The sequence below is a fragment of the Electrona antarctica genome, assembly GCF_951216825.1.
Source record: "Electrona antarctica genome assembly, chromosome: 10".
In the NCBI taxonomy this organism is placed as follows: domain Eukaryota; kingdom Metazoa; phylum Chordata; class Actinopteri; order Myctophiformes; family Myctophidae; genus Electrona; species Electrona antarctica.
In genome coordinates, this window is record NC_136791.1 from 20,672,221 (window position 1) to 20,686,164 (window position 13,944).

The 13,944-nt window shown below is 43.5% G+C and overlaps 1 protein-coding gene across 1 annotated transcript; it reads right to left on the minus strand.

Moving 5' to 3' along the window:
* Positions 1-647: 647 nt before the first annotated feature.
* On the minus strand, positions 648-7,100 carry znf518a (zinc finger protein 518A). Its single transcript, XM_079513196.1, has 3 exons — positions 6,960-7,100; positions 2,492-4,826; positions 648-2,235 (listed from the first exon to the last, which is right to left on the minus strand). The coding sequence occupies exons 2-3, from the start codon at positions 4,809-4,811 to the stop codon at positions 1,523-1,525; spliced, it is 3,033 nt and encodes a 1,010-aa protein (XP_079369322.1). The 5' UTR covers positions 4,812-4,826; positions 6,960-7,100; the 3' UTR covers positions 648-1,522.
* Positions 7,101-13,944: the final 6,844 nt, after the last annotated feature.

Genomic DNA, 13,944 nt, shown 5'->3' on the forward strand with positions numbered 1-13,944 from the left:
GTTGCGCACCAATGTCACGTGCCCAAAAAAACAGCAGATCTACGGGCTTGCATCATGGATGCGACAGTTTGTGAATCAGTTCACAAACTAGGTCCAGATCGGTTCTTTACAGCAGTGGTTCTCAAAATGGGGTCCGTGGAGTTCCAGGGGGTCCCCAGCTAAATGATGGTTAGGAATCAAATGGATCCTTATAGGTCTGTAACTCAATGTACAAATGGAACCATACACTCTCGGAGTTAAATTGACATTGATTTTACAATATAAATTGGGGTCCCAGAGATAGAATTGCCATTAAATGGGAGGTCCGTAGACTAATGGAGGTCCCTGAAATTAAAACGGTTGAGAATCACTGCTAGAGCCATGGGAAAATCTTCTCTTATGGGGGTGGGTCCCTGGCGTATCTTTTCAAATGGTGGTCCAAAATGGTAATAAGAGTCGATTTGGGGATCCTTGACATGGAAAACATTTGAGAACCACTGCTTTACAGTATGTTACACGTGTGCACAACCAAGTATAAGTCAGGCTTAAGGAGATGTGTAGCAGCAGTGTAGGACACAGGCTGAGATTGTCAGAAGGCTTTAGGCCTGATAAGGTGAGGTAATGGGAAATAGAAATCCTCCGTTCATAGTGCAATTAAAAAAAACAGGATTAGCATTTCAAGTCAAACGAGAGGAGGATCGTTGAGAAGACTGCGCTCAAATCATCTAAGCCTATTTGTGTTTTTAAAAAAAACAAGATTTACAAAATGTACACATTTTATACTCGTCATTCAACGACATCACATACCACAGATTAGCTTAAAAATAAACTCTATCCTTTTGGACTATCTATTTTCACCAAACTCATGTCTGGAAAATATGCCATAAAAAATTAATACTATATATTTTGGGGTTCATACAAAATTTGACAAACACTTATGACTCTTCTAATGGCCAATCATGGAGAAAGAATGCAAATGCTAGACCTGAAAAATCATAAATAAACCTCAAAACAGCTTATAGGTGTCCTTAACACACAATTTTGGTATATCCGAGTAACGTGGGGGGCCTTGGTGTCCCATTCCAAAAACATAAATATCTAGCTACCACACTGTATAGCCTACCCGTATATAAACGGTTTCATAAAAACCCAAGATGGTATGGCAAATATACATATTACAGTGTTCAATTAAAGATTCTGTATGACAGTGTACTCAATTCAACTTAAATAACAAAGCTATTCCTTAGACAACATATATAAAAGAATACAAAGAATGAAGACAATCCCACATCACAGACATTTTAAATCTTAACTACTCAAGAAAGTTTATGTGAAGCTAGTGGGACTGGAAGATGAACAGAAGAAAAATGTTTGAAATTACCCTGAGTATTTGAACTCTCCAGGAATCCTAACAATGGTTTTCTCTGTATTCATCTCATAATTAACCATTCTTAAGACATTAAAACATAAGGAGACTGTGACCATTACTTTTTCCATTATTCTTTCGTCATATTGCAAAAATAACTTTTTTGTTGTCATTTTATTATCCAGTGTGGGCGACGTTTAAGATTGTTTCACAGTTTGGACTTTCACTCTCTATCAAATGCCGTTGCCGATGGCGCATCCATACCTCCTGACTCGCAAAAACCCTGCCACAGAACCAACAGCGATATCTCACTGGAACATCGCTGCTGTGAGATGCCGTGCTGACCACTTGGTACTTTTTCAGACTCACTCTTCGAAGTCTCAATTTCAAGACGAACCTCTCTTGCACAGAGCCTTCCACACACGCCTGTCCAGCGGATGGGTTTTCCGCATTAGTCAGGTCAGTAGTCTCACCATCCGTGGCCGCCGAGAGAGCTTTCAGTGTTTTACGCGACAGCACAACCTTCCGGATATCTCCTTTGTATCTGTGGATGACTTCCATGATGTTGGTCACCTCGGGCATGTCGGCGTCCGGATGATTTAGCACGACCACAGGCTGATCTTCCACCGGACGCTTTATAAGCTGAGCTGGATTTAGGGGCAATAGTGTCAGGGTCCTCTCCACACCTTTTGGGGCTGGCTGCCAGTGATCCACACTGGCTGATGAGGAGGGCTCCTCTTCTTGGTTGGTTTGGCTAGAGGCTCGGTTGGCTTTCCTGAGGGGATCGGGACAGTAGTCTGCAGACGGCTCCCTCTTTCTCTTCCCTTGGCCATTCGGGTCACTCTGCTCTGAGGAAGGAAGTGTGAGGCCCGGATCTTCGGAGGGAGTCACTGAAAATTATGTGGAAACAAAAATAAGTTGTCACGTTATATTATGGGATGTACATCATCACATCTACATACAATTAAAAAATGTTCATAATTATAAATTATTACTGTAATAACATTTGATTTGTAACACATTTCTCACACCCAATGTGCTACTTTGTATTAATTGCCATTCGTCAATGGCAACGTTTTTAAATCTCACAGACAGTACACGTCAACCTTGAGAAACAATGAGTTAGTTTTGCTTCTTAGTTCTTACCCTGTGGTGTAATCGGAGGTTCAAGAACAGGGGAAGGCTTGGCTTCATAATTCCCACCAAGCGTCTCATTGACAACTGAACTTTCTTCTCTGCCTGACACCTGGCATACCATGCCACCCTCGCTTCCTCTCGAGGGTCCGTGACTGACGCCCACGTTTTGAGGGGGCACATTTTCAGGGCATGCATTTGGTGCCATGATCAACGAATGCTCTGAAGCAGACAGGCATGTCCCACCAGCTGAGCTGCTGTTGTCCATTTCTATTTCAATGAATCGTGACGGCTGCATCGTTTCACCACTCATCCCCGGCTTTGCCGATGGTATCATTTTAAGTACTAGCAGCTTCTTTCCATCCACCATCTTGAACCCAATGGGCTGTGTAGTGCAACCGGGGGGAACTAAAACTTTGTTTTTGGGCAAAGGTTGGCTTGTGCCAAATTTCTCGCATGGTTCCGCAAGGGGGTCTTCTGATTTGACGTGCGACATAGGTGCGGCAGGTTCAGAGGGGAGCTGCTGAGCGGTGGGAATTTTGATCCACTGTTTCAGGCCATTTTCTGCAGACAGACTCTGGAGAAACTGCTGTGTCTCCTCCAAAGTCGTGTGAGGGTGCGGTAGTCTGTAGGCGTTATCCAGCAAGTCACTACCTAAGAGAGACAGGGGGCTTTGAGACACCCATTGCTTTTCCTTAACTGGGTTCTTCTTCAAGAGTATTTTCAGGCCTAGTCCTGGCGATCGCTTATCCTTCCTAGGTCTGCTCTTTCTTTTAAATATCCGTTTTCTGCCCTTATTTTTAGGACGTGCTTTAGAAACAGATTTCTTATCCCCTCTCTCGTTCATCGGTTTCGGCTCACTAGAAACATTTATTCGATCTTCACATGGATTTATATTCTGGGGCTCTTCACGTTTTTTCCTGTGTTCTTCAGTGGCCTGGTCGACCTCCATGACCCGATTCTCTCTGTTCTCGTGGAGTTGACTGCACTGCGACGGCTCATTTTGGACTGTGACTGAAGCATCGTCATTCAGAGCAATTTGAATTCCTGCACAGTGGGGCTGGTCGTTTAAGTTTGACTGGCAACCATTTGTGTCAGGGGTGCGTTGGCTATCAACATCGGCACTTTCAGAGTGAACGGCTTCTTGCTTGTCTGATGCCGGCATCATTCTGAACCCTTTTGCATAAGCACCATTCTGAGGTACCGTTATCTTGTTCTTGACTGTGAGGACAGTAAAGTCTTGGCTGCTGTTTGGAAATCCAGAATTAGTTATACAGTTTTCTGCGTTTAGGTGACTAAGGTGAGGACTTGCGTCTTGGGGCACGTTTGACACTACGGTCTGCAGAGCTTTGGTCCATTTCTGACCTCCCGTTTCCCCGACCGTGGACGTCACCAGAAACTGCTGCGTCTCCTCCAAAGTCTTTGCTGGATCGGACAGACCGCAGTACTTGTCCAGGAACTCTCTCCCTGGCAGTGAGAGACAGTCTTGTGAGAGCCACCTGGCAGTATTCCTCGTCAACCTGTGGTTCCTTTTTGAGACATTGTCGTTGGGTCTGACCGTCACAGAGTGAACCTCCTTTGTTCTCTTGTCGCCACTCTGGTCAGCATGGACGGTGTTGATGTGCTTTGTAATCAGCTTTTTTTGACGGTCTTCGTAGCCACAGTGCTGACAACGGAACTTACGACCGGCGTGATCAACCTCACCACCTTGTTCGAGGGTCAAGCTATGCAGACAGATGTGCTCTAAAAACACCCTTACATCCCCCGTGGAGAATTTCTGACACGTTTTGCATGAGTATTTGCCATTTTGGCTGTGATGCATGGTTAGGTGTGTGCTAAATTCCACAAGTGTGCGCTGGACATTGTCATTACAAATGCTGCAGCCTGAGAAAGTGTCCTTGTGGCTTAACAGATGAATCTGAAGGTAGGAGAATTCGTGTGCGGAGAAGTTGCACACGTGACAAGGAAAAACCGGCAAATGGGCTTTGTGAGTTTCCTTAAAGTGTCTCACTAGCTCGCTGGGAACAAATTCCAAATTGTCCTTGCATTGAGAGCATCTGAACCTGAGTATATTTCCACTGTCATTTGTCCCGCGTTGACTCGGCTGAGCTTTATGGGGGGGCTTCTTCTCTGATGAAGGGCACTCTGCATTTTGCTCGCACTCCTCCGTTATCTTCTTTGGTCCGTGCTTATCTTGACTTTGCATAGCTGGTGGCTGAACGGCAGCCTTCCTGAGGCGGAGACGTTTGTGCCAGTCTTGATTCTTCTTATTGACAACCTGTCGACTTTCTCCACTAGAGACCTCCGCTGCACCGACGTCTACAGTATCCATGTCTATTCAGGTTCTCTGTGAAAAGTGAAGAAAAAAAAGATTGTGTTCAGGAAACTGGAAAACACACAGTGAGCAAGAACACTAGAAGAATACCATTAACCCATTTTGGGGCGGGAACCCCTTTTGGTGTTTTAAGCATTATGTTATACTTTAGCTATTGAAAAATAGCAGATCTACAAGCTCATAGCGCGGCACCGAGTGCCGCGCTACGAGCTTGTAGGTCTGCTATTTTTGAAAAATCGTGAAAATGTGGTGCAAAAAATATATTCTTTCAGAGCGAACGTTTTTAACTCAAATATTTGCTTCTGGGGAGGTCCCTGGAATAACATATATTTTTGGGGGTCCATGAGAACGACTGACATAGAAACATGGGTTTTTCAGAAAACTGTCATGATTTAGAAGACATAAAGGACCACTTCACCCATTTTCAGCCCATCTTCATAATAATTGGTCCTCACTATTAAATGTTCATTATTATAAGATGTGCCATTTTGGTCTACTCAATCTGTGTCTCAGAAGACAGCTGTGGACAGAAACATGGTAGTTTGTTTGGTCATTTCAAACCAGATATAAAAATCTAAATAAAAGCATGTTCTTAATGCAATGGCTTCAATTTCAACATGCCAACTTTCTGGGGAGAGAAAGGCTGTCGTTTCTAATATCTTGGAATCCCCATCAATTGTGTCATTGGTATAGGCAGTAGAGCTGCACGATTCTTGATCACATGTGGATCTCGATTTTCCTCTACAAGAATTGAGATCACGATTCTTATTTTTTTCTATGAAAATATGTATTGCCTTTAGTCTGTAGTTGCTGAACATTACTACATTCAAAATGTGGCACCCGGAGCCAACTACTGTGGCTCCCTGGAAATAAAAACGTCTGGGTTTCCGAGGCTACTTTAAACAGACAACATCAAAGCTTGACTTAAACCTCTCTTAAAGTCTCTCTCTTGTAGCAAAAACACAAGAGTAAATAACTGGATATCCAACTAGTGCTGCACGATTCTTGCTCAAATTTAGAAATTAGATCTCATAGGTGTCTGAATCTAGATCACAATCCTTTTTCGATTAACTGCGCAGTCCTTCTAGGCACTTCTACAAGCTCACAACATATCTCAACACATGCGTTGTGAGCTTGTAGATCGGCAATTTTCAGCAAAGAGATTTGGCGTAATGGAAAAATAGGTGGAGACCAAGACAAGACATAGTTGTCCTGGCTTTTCAATGGCTGTGACAAAGATATATTCAATTTAGCATTTGGCATGCATGCGTAATAGCCTAGTTGTTACTATGTGACACTATTAGATACAATAGTATTAGTTATATATTCAAACCAAAAGTATGTCTCCTTTCCCAATGAGACAAAAATCAATATGATTACATTAACAACATGAATATTTACAGTCTGGTTGCAAGAACATTAGTTTCTTCCTGCATTAGTACACATTAAATATTCAAATGCCAATTCGCATCGAGTCCACCTGTTGCTGAGAAAGATTCTTTGTTTTGTTTTTACGATTCTGAAGAGGCTAAATAAACAACGGTGGTGTTAGGCATGAGGAAATGTTGTTTGAACACAAAACACACCTGTTTGTTAGTAAAGCATTCACTTAATCGCTTAAAAAAAAAACTAAGTAATAAGCTACGAACTCAGTTCAAAAGCAGTTACAAAACCAAAATAACAAAAACGCGCAACTTCAGTATCTTTAATTAAAGTTTTGCAGCCAGGAGCACACTGATCAGCGCATCATGTGCGGCCATTGTGCAATTTGGCTTGACCACAACAAAGTGATGAGACTGCCTGGGCTCAACAAATGCCTTCGAATTAATTCGAAAAGTTAAATGTACCTCGTTGTTGCTAATGTAAACACAACCGACGTCAATTCGCTGCAAAAAGTAACACCGTTGTTATTAGTGGAAGTGTAACTATCTAACCGATCAACGTTACTTGGACGAGTGATTTGAATTATCGTTTACACGCAAGAGCTTATATAGTAGACGAAATAACTTCAATAGAAAGCGTGGCTCGAAGGTTTCCATCGGGTTCGTTTTGCTTGCATTACGTCGCTTATTGCAGGAAAACGGCAGATTTCCGACTAGATCGACGGCAGAATTGTGTTATTTAATGACTTCTCTCGGTTTTTACCTTTCTTTTGTAGAGAGCTTGACAGCTCAGCGAGTGGCAGCCATGATGGTTTTTTCATCATCCGGGGATTACACCAGGCTATGGGAGCTCTTTTAATGTAGTTGCTCCGTTGGGGTGCACGCACGCGCGCATACTCAACGCATGCGCGCACACACACACACACACACACACACGTACACAATTACACACACGTACACACGCAGACCAGACTATAGTCCTCGCAGTTTGATTTTATGTGGGCCTAGTCCTAGTCGGTCGGTTTGCAAAGCACAGCACGGTCCAAGTCTTTATTTTGCAGCCAGATAGCCTATTAAAACAAAAGGAATAACACGTGTCTGTCTGTCAAGTATAGGCCTTAAACTTATATCTCAGCCAGGCCAGGGCAGAATGCCAAAGATTATGTTTACGTCCCTGTCTGTCTGTCTGTCTGTCTGTCTGTCTGTCTGTCTGTCTGTCTGTCTGTCGAAAACTTGTTAAACTTTGCACTTCACAGTAGGCCAGTTTAGCAGAACAATAGGCCTACTTCAGTTCTGGAAAGAAACACCAACATTTGTATGTAGCCTACCTCTTGAGTCATTCTTTAGAAAAATCCCATTAGCCATGTGAATTTCAAAATGGCCTCCAATTTTAAAGATGGCTGCCTTTAGGATATATCTTAACACATAGCCTATACTTGTCTCATTCGACGATTCTAATGTCAAAATAACTATCTACGGTATATGTAAAATTGGAAATTAAACATCAGAAAGCATAGGCGCCGGAGGGGGGGGGGTGGATGTATGTCCCTGATGACTATAAGTTATTTATTTTGTATCTGTATTTTTTTTGTCAACACCATTCCCATTTTGTTGCGCAATCGTCGTTGTATCGGATGCATGCTTGCCTCTCGCTGCAACAACCATTCTGCAGTTTCTCTAGTGTCAGACAAGCTAATACACAACAATCATCATTATTTGTGTGTTGGCTAGTAGTAGGTGTGAAAACAGCAGGGGCTTGGGCTGCTATAGAAAGTGCTGCTGTGACTGATGACTATAAGTTATTTGTTTTTTATCTGTATTTTTTTGTCAACACCATTCCCATTTTGTTGTGCAATCGTCGTTGTATCGGATGCATGTGTAGCAATGCGCGGAAAGCGGGGATTGAACCCGGGCCTCCCACTCGCCAGACCAACGCACAACCTGTCGTGCCTAATAGGGCTGAGCCCGATTGGCAGGGCTGTTGCGGGCTGGGTCTTGGCTGGGGGCTACAATCACCCCCCCCAGTCTTTGAAGCGCGTCCTCGCGCTTCTCACTTCACACCGCACACGATGTCCCTCATGTCCCTCACGCGAGGATAACACACTCCACGTCCTGCCGACTACGCCAGATTGTAGCAATGCGCGGAAAGCGGGGATTGAAACCGGGCCTCCCACTCGCCAGACCAACGCACAACCTGTCGTGCCAATAGGGCTGAGCCCGATTGGCAGGGCTGTTGCGGGCTGGGTCTTGGCTTGGGGCTACACATGCTTGCCTCTCGCTGCAACGACCATTCTGCAGTTTCTCTGGTGTCAGACAAGCTAATACACAACAATCATCGTTCTTTGTGTGTTGGCTAGTAGTAGGTGAGGTGGGAAAACAGCAGGGGCTCGGGCTGCTATAGAAAGTGCTGCTGTGGCTGACCACTGTGACCAGGCATGTCCCAAACTCTTCTCCCTTCTGGCTCCCCGCACAGAATACAAAACTCTGATGATGGCATTTAAAGCAACCAAAGGTATGGCTCCCCCATATCTTGCCAGCATGATTGAACCCTACAAACCCTCCCGCGCACTCAGATCAGCCAACGCAGGGAAGCTGGAAGTACCCTCACTAAAAACGCCGGGACAACGCTCCACACGTCCCAAACTCTTCTCCCTTCTGGCCCCAAAACTGTGGAATGCACTTCCCGTTGCAATCAGAACTGCAGCATCACTCCCGATCTTCCGCCGTAGTCTGAAAACCCACCTTTTCAGACTCCATCATGGCCCATAGCACTTACCCTACCCCCTTAGACAGCACTTCTTAGACTTATATAGCATTTGAAACAGACTTATAGCATGTCATGTAGACAGCACAATAAGTGCATTGTATGTAGTCATAGCACTTCATAGTATATATGTACAGCATAGTATAGCATATATGTATAGTTTATATGTATAGTGTCATTATATAGATATGTTCTAGTTATAGTTTATATGTATAGTGTCATTATATAGATATGTTCTAGTCACGTTCTTAGCTTACGCATGTTTCGCGATAAATGCATTTTACATATGTGATGTATTCCCATGCTTTTTGTTCTTGCTTAATGTAAATCGCTCTGGATTAAGAGCGCCGCCGTAGACAACCCACCTTTTCACACTCCATCATGGCCCATAGCACTTCCCTACCCCCTTAGATAGCACTTTTGTAGACTGATTAGATAGCATTTGATACAGATTTATAGCATGTTTAACAGCACTAGAATTGCATTGTATGTAGTCACAACACTTTATATAGTATAGTATATGTATAGTTTCAGTATAGATATTCCACTGTTATGTTCTTAGCTTACACATTTTTCATGAGAACTACTTTCTATGTATGTGATGTATTGCCATGCTTTTTGTTCTTGCTTAATGTAAATCGCTCTGGATTAAGAGCGTCTGCTAAATGCCTAAATTGTAAATTGTAGGCATCAGATCAGATTTCTGCAGCGAAATATATGGGGGAACAAACGTATTTCCCCGTCAGTTCAAGTGAAAGCCGAGAGAACACACACGCACAAAACGCATCAAACCTCCATGGACTCAATGGTGGGAGTGATCATGAATTACTTTATTCATCGAGGTGAAAACATGCGATTTATTGTTATTCCGGTGCGCCATGGTGACTCTTTCTTTTTCTTTTTTTTTATGTCGGCTCCACTCGGATCAGAACCAATTTCAGGTCCATTAAGCCGGGTTTGGGTAGCCTCTGTACCCAAGCTTTCATTTTCGTCGGCGCAAAAATTGGAGGGGCCAGGGGGCTGACGGACAGATCGGTGAGATCCAATCAGGGCGTGCGCAAATCTCAGCCGCGACCCGCCCCTCTAGACCAGAAACCTAACACGTTAGCTCAGGCTATAGGGTTTATAGTATTATCTATTATATAATAATATTATCTATTATTTTTAACCCGTGAAGAGCTCTATGTGTATACTATTAGGCTACTACATAATTTATTATCTATATGTTCATTATTTATTCTATTCTTATTACTAAGTGTTTATTCAATCCAATGTTTCACGTAGGCTATAGGTCTAACTTTCACGAGTAGGCCTATGAGCTTGAATGTCCCTTATTAAATAGAAATTACTTTAATATTTACAACCTAGTCTTTAACCAATTCAGAGGAGCCGGAGGACTCATCCATTGGTTACACTCTTCGGACTTCGGAGCTACACGAAACTCTCATTACACTTGAGACTTGGAAGTGCAGCTGGTAGCTGGCAAAATGCTCATAAACAGCTTAAAATTGATATTGTAAGATACAGAATCTGAATCAGAATCAAACTTTATTGTCACATCACATTACAAGTAACATGCATGAAATTCTCAACTGTGCAGGCCCATCAATGCAGTTAAAGAATAGATCAAGGATTAGTGCAAATAGAATAAAGTGGCTAATGCATACTAATTTAAGAGTCATGGATGGATGTAAAGAGTCACATTTCAGTTCAGTGTGCAGTGGCCACAGGCTTAGCTCTTATAAACTGTTCAGGAGTCTTGTGGTATTGTTCGTGATGCTCCTGTATTGTTTGTCTGGCCGTGGTGCCACAGCGGTTTTAACTGGGACGTGGTAAATAAATGTCCCTGATGAATGATATACTTTCGGCCATATCCACCTCAGCAAGCACCTGTACGAAATTAGTGACGTCTCTAGTATCAAGTCAAACCAAGACTGATCAGATCTGGTCCGGAATATCACTTGATTTCAACCAACAAATTCTGCCCACTAAGACGGACGTCCCTGGATGAATCAGAGAGGGCAGATCAACTTAAGTCATATCATAACTATAGTCAGATCTGGCCCAGAATAATCTATATTATTTCAACTGGTGAAGACGTCCTGGAAATTACGTGAAGATCATCCCCATATGGGCTGTGTGTGATCTGGCCTAGTCCTGAACGCCCTGAACGTGTTGGACGTTATCATAACGTCATCATGATGTAATTTGGTGGGACACATCGTCTCTTTTGTATATCCTGGAGAGGGGGAAGCTCACCGCTCACAATGTGCTGTTTTCACCACTCTTTGCGTTCAGCGATGGTACATTTGCAAAACCAGGCGGTCAGGACGCTCTCGATGGTGCTACTGTAGAGCGCTCTTAGGATGCGAGGGCTCACTCTGAACTACATGGTATGTGTGGCCCACTAGGTCCATCGAAATGTGTATTCCAAGGAACGTGAAGTCACCGGCCTTCTCCACTGCAACACCATTCATGAGATTGGCATTCTAAAGTCCACGATCAGCTCCTTGGTGTTATCGATATTGTTCTCCTGGCACCACTGTGGCAATGCTCCAACCTCAGCTCTGTAGGCCGTCTCGTCATCGATCAGGCCCATCACAGATACCAACCCAATAAGGAGAAGAATGCTTGAGAACAGAATGGCTGTATGAATATCCATGTCTGCCAATTGGTCATGTCAATGTAGCACGCTGAGTGATACTGTGGGTTGCTGCCAATATAATTAATGTTTCTGCACTTTATTGACCAAACCCACCTACCACCACATCTATTGTTGCAGGAATCAAACCCCCAGAATTAGGGTGTACCCCTACCCGGGGTAGAACAAAATGTGTTTTTTTGTTTAAGATTTCCCCTTCATGAAATGGGTTGTCACAAGGTTTACTGGAAGTTCATGAAATGTATACATCCCTACCACACAAGAAAAAAAGCTACACTGAGAAAGTTCCGAGTGAATCCTTTGTAATGTGTTACCTCTACCTGCTAGTTGTTTTTTGTCAGGTGAAACCTGACTAATGAAAGCTCATGAAATGTAGACGACAAGATCGACACCCTAGTCATACTGACGGCCTAGCTTGATCGACCGCAGCGGCAGCCTCGAAGCAACAACAGCTGCCAATGTTATGAGCTGGACAGCAGGAAAGCGACAACAAAACATTGAACCACATACAGAACGTCGGAAACAAACGCAAACAACGGCTGTGAGGTTGTGTCACAAAAACATACACATTACTAAAATAATAACAATACTAATATGAGGGGGGGGTTGGACACAACGGAGACAAGAACACAACGGAAACAGCGCTTCTTTCACCTGACAAATATTACTATATAATCATTTCTTGTTACATCATACTTGTGTAGCCCCAAGCCAAGACCCAGCCCGCAACAGCCCTGCCAATCGGGCTCAGCCCTATTGGCACGACAGGTTGTGAGTTGGTAATAAATTAAATAAATTAAATAATGAATTAATTAAATGTATTGGCTTTTAATTAGTCATATAACACGTATACCTTTTGAAGAAGCATGACTAAGTAGGATTGTGTTTCCTACACAAACATTCTTTGTCCCAAACTGTAGGCTATACACATTTATCTCTGTAGGTACTAGGTATGTGTTTGAGATCTATGTCAGATTCCTTTCCAATTGACTAATTGACTCAAAGCTTGCTGGAGGGTCTGTTTCGCAAGAAATGCCACAACAAATCATGAACTAAGCGTTTGATTGGCATGAAACTTCAAGAGGTGCACGCACATCCAAACATTTCTGTTTGGATGTGCTGGATCAAAAAAGATAAACTGTAAATAAATAGAGAAGGTCTGCACACCGTATACACAAAGAAAAAAACAATAAAAAAACAATAATATATATTAATATTATATATATATATATAATAATATAACCCTTGAACCGTAGGTCATACAATAACATTTTGTCAAACATATCGTATCGTTTGCCTGTAATTAGATTCACAAAATTGTAAATCTAATTTCTTACAAAAATGTCATGTCATTATTGGACGTCGCGACATCCAATAAACCCCAAATTGGAATCACATGAGGGGCTTCTGTTGACCGCACCTCCAAAGGCGCTTTGACTTCTGCCCATAGGGGCACCACAATGTTTTAATTGACATTTTCAGGCCGGGTAGGGCGTAAAATGTGTGCTAATTAGTATGGCCAGACGGGGCCTCGGGCCAGCCCAGTTAGGGCCCAGTTAGGGCCCAGGTAGGGGCGGGCCTTAATTTTTGGGCCTGTTGAGAACTCTAGTGTTTGATGCCAGCTGCCGGCCACGGCTGCACTAATGACTTTGGGGCGGAGTTTGAATGGACGTTCCCCTCAAAGTTCCCCTCTGGGCACAGGTCTCCACCAGGCCAGGTCAGGTTGTGGCCTCCTGGTGGGCAGTGGTGGCGCTAAAATAGGCCAATGTGAAACGGGTGGCATTTGTTCTTACACCTTTGATGGCAATTGGATGATTTGAGGCATTTTGTTCCAAAAATGTGTTTTGCAAAAATCCACCTTTTGGTGGCGCTATAACAGGCCAATGTGAAAAGGGTGGGATATATTCCTCAGCCTAGTAGGAAAATGCGTGAAAGATTTCACATAAATTGCACGATGCGTTCATGATTTGAGGCTTTTTGTTCAAAACGGGCCAATCCTGCAAACTTTGAAAGCCAATCTTAGCCAATTAGGATGGATTATGAAATATCGGACAGATCCGTCTTGTGCAATGATTTGCATCGACCGGGTTAACGGTGCCGGAGATTAGCTGTACACAGACGGACGGACGGACGGACGGACGGACGGACGGACGGACGGACGGACGGACGGATGGACGCACGGACAGACGGACGGACGCACTGACGCACTGATGCACTGACGGACGGAGTGCAAAACATAATCTCTCCCCAGGCCTTCGGCCTGGTGGAGACAATGAGAGAACAGGTCCATATATGGAGATCTAAGGGTTTGATGAGGTCAGA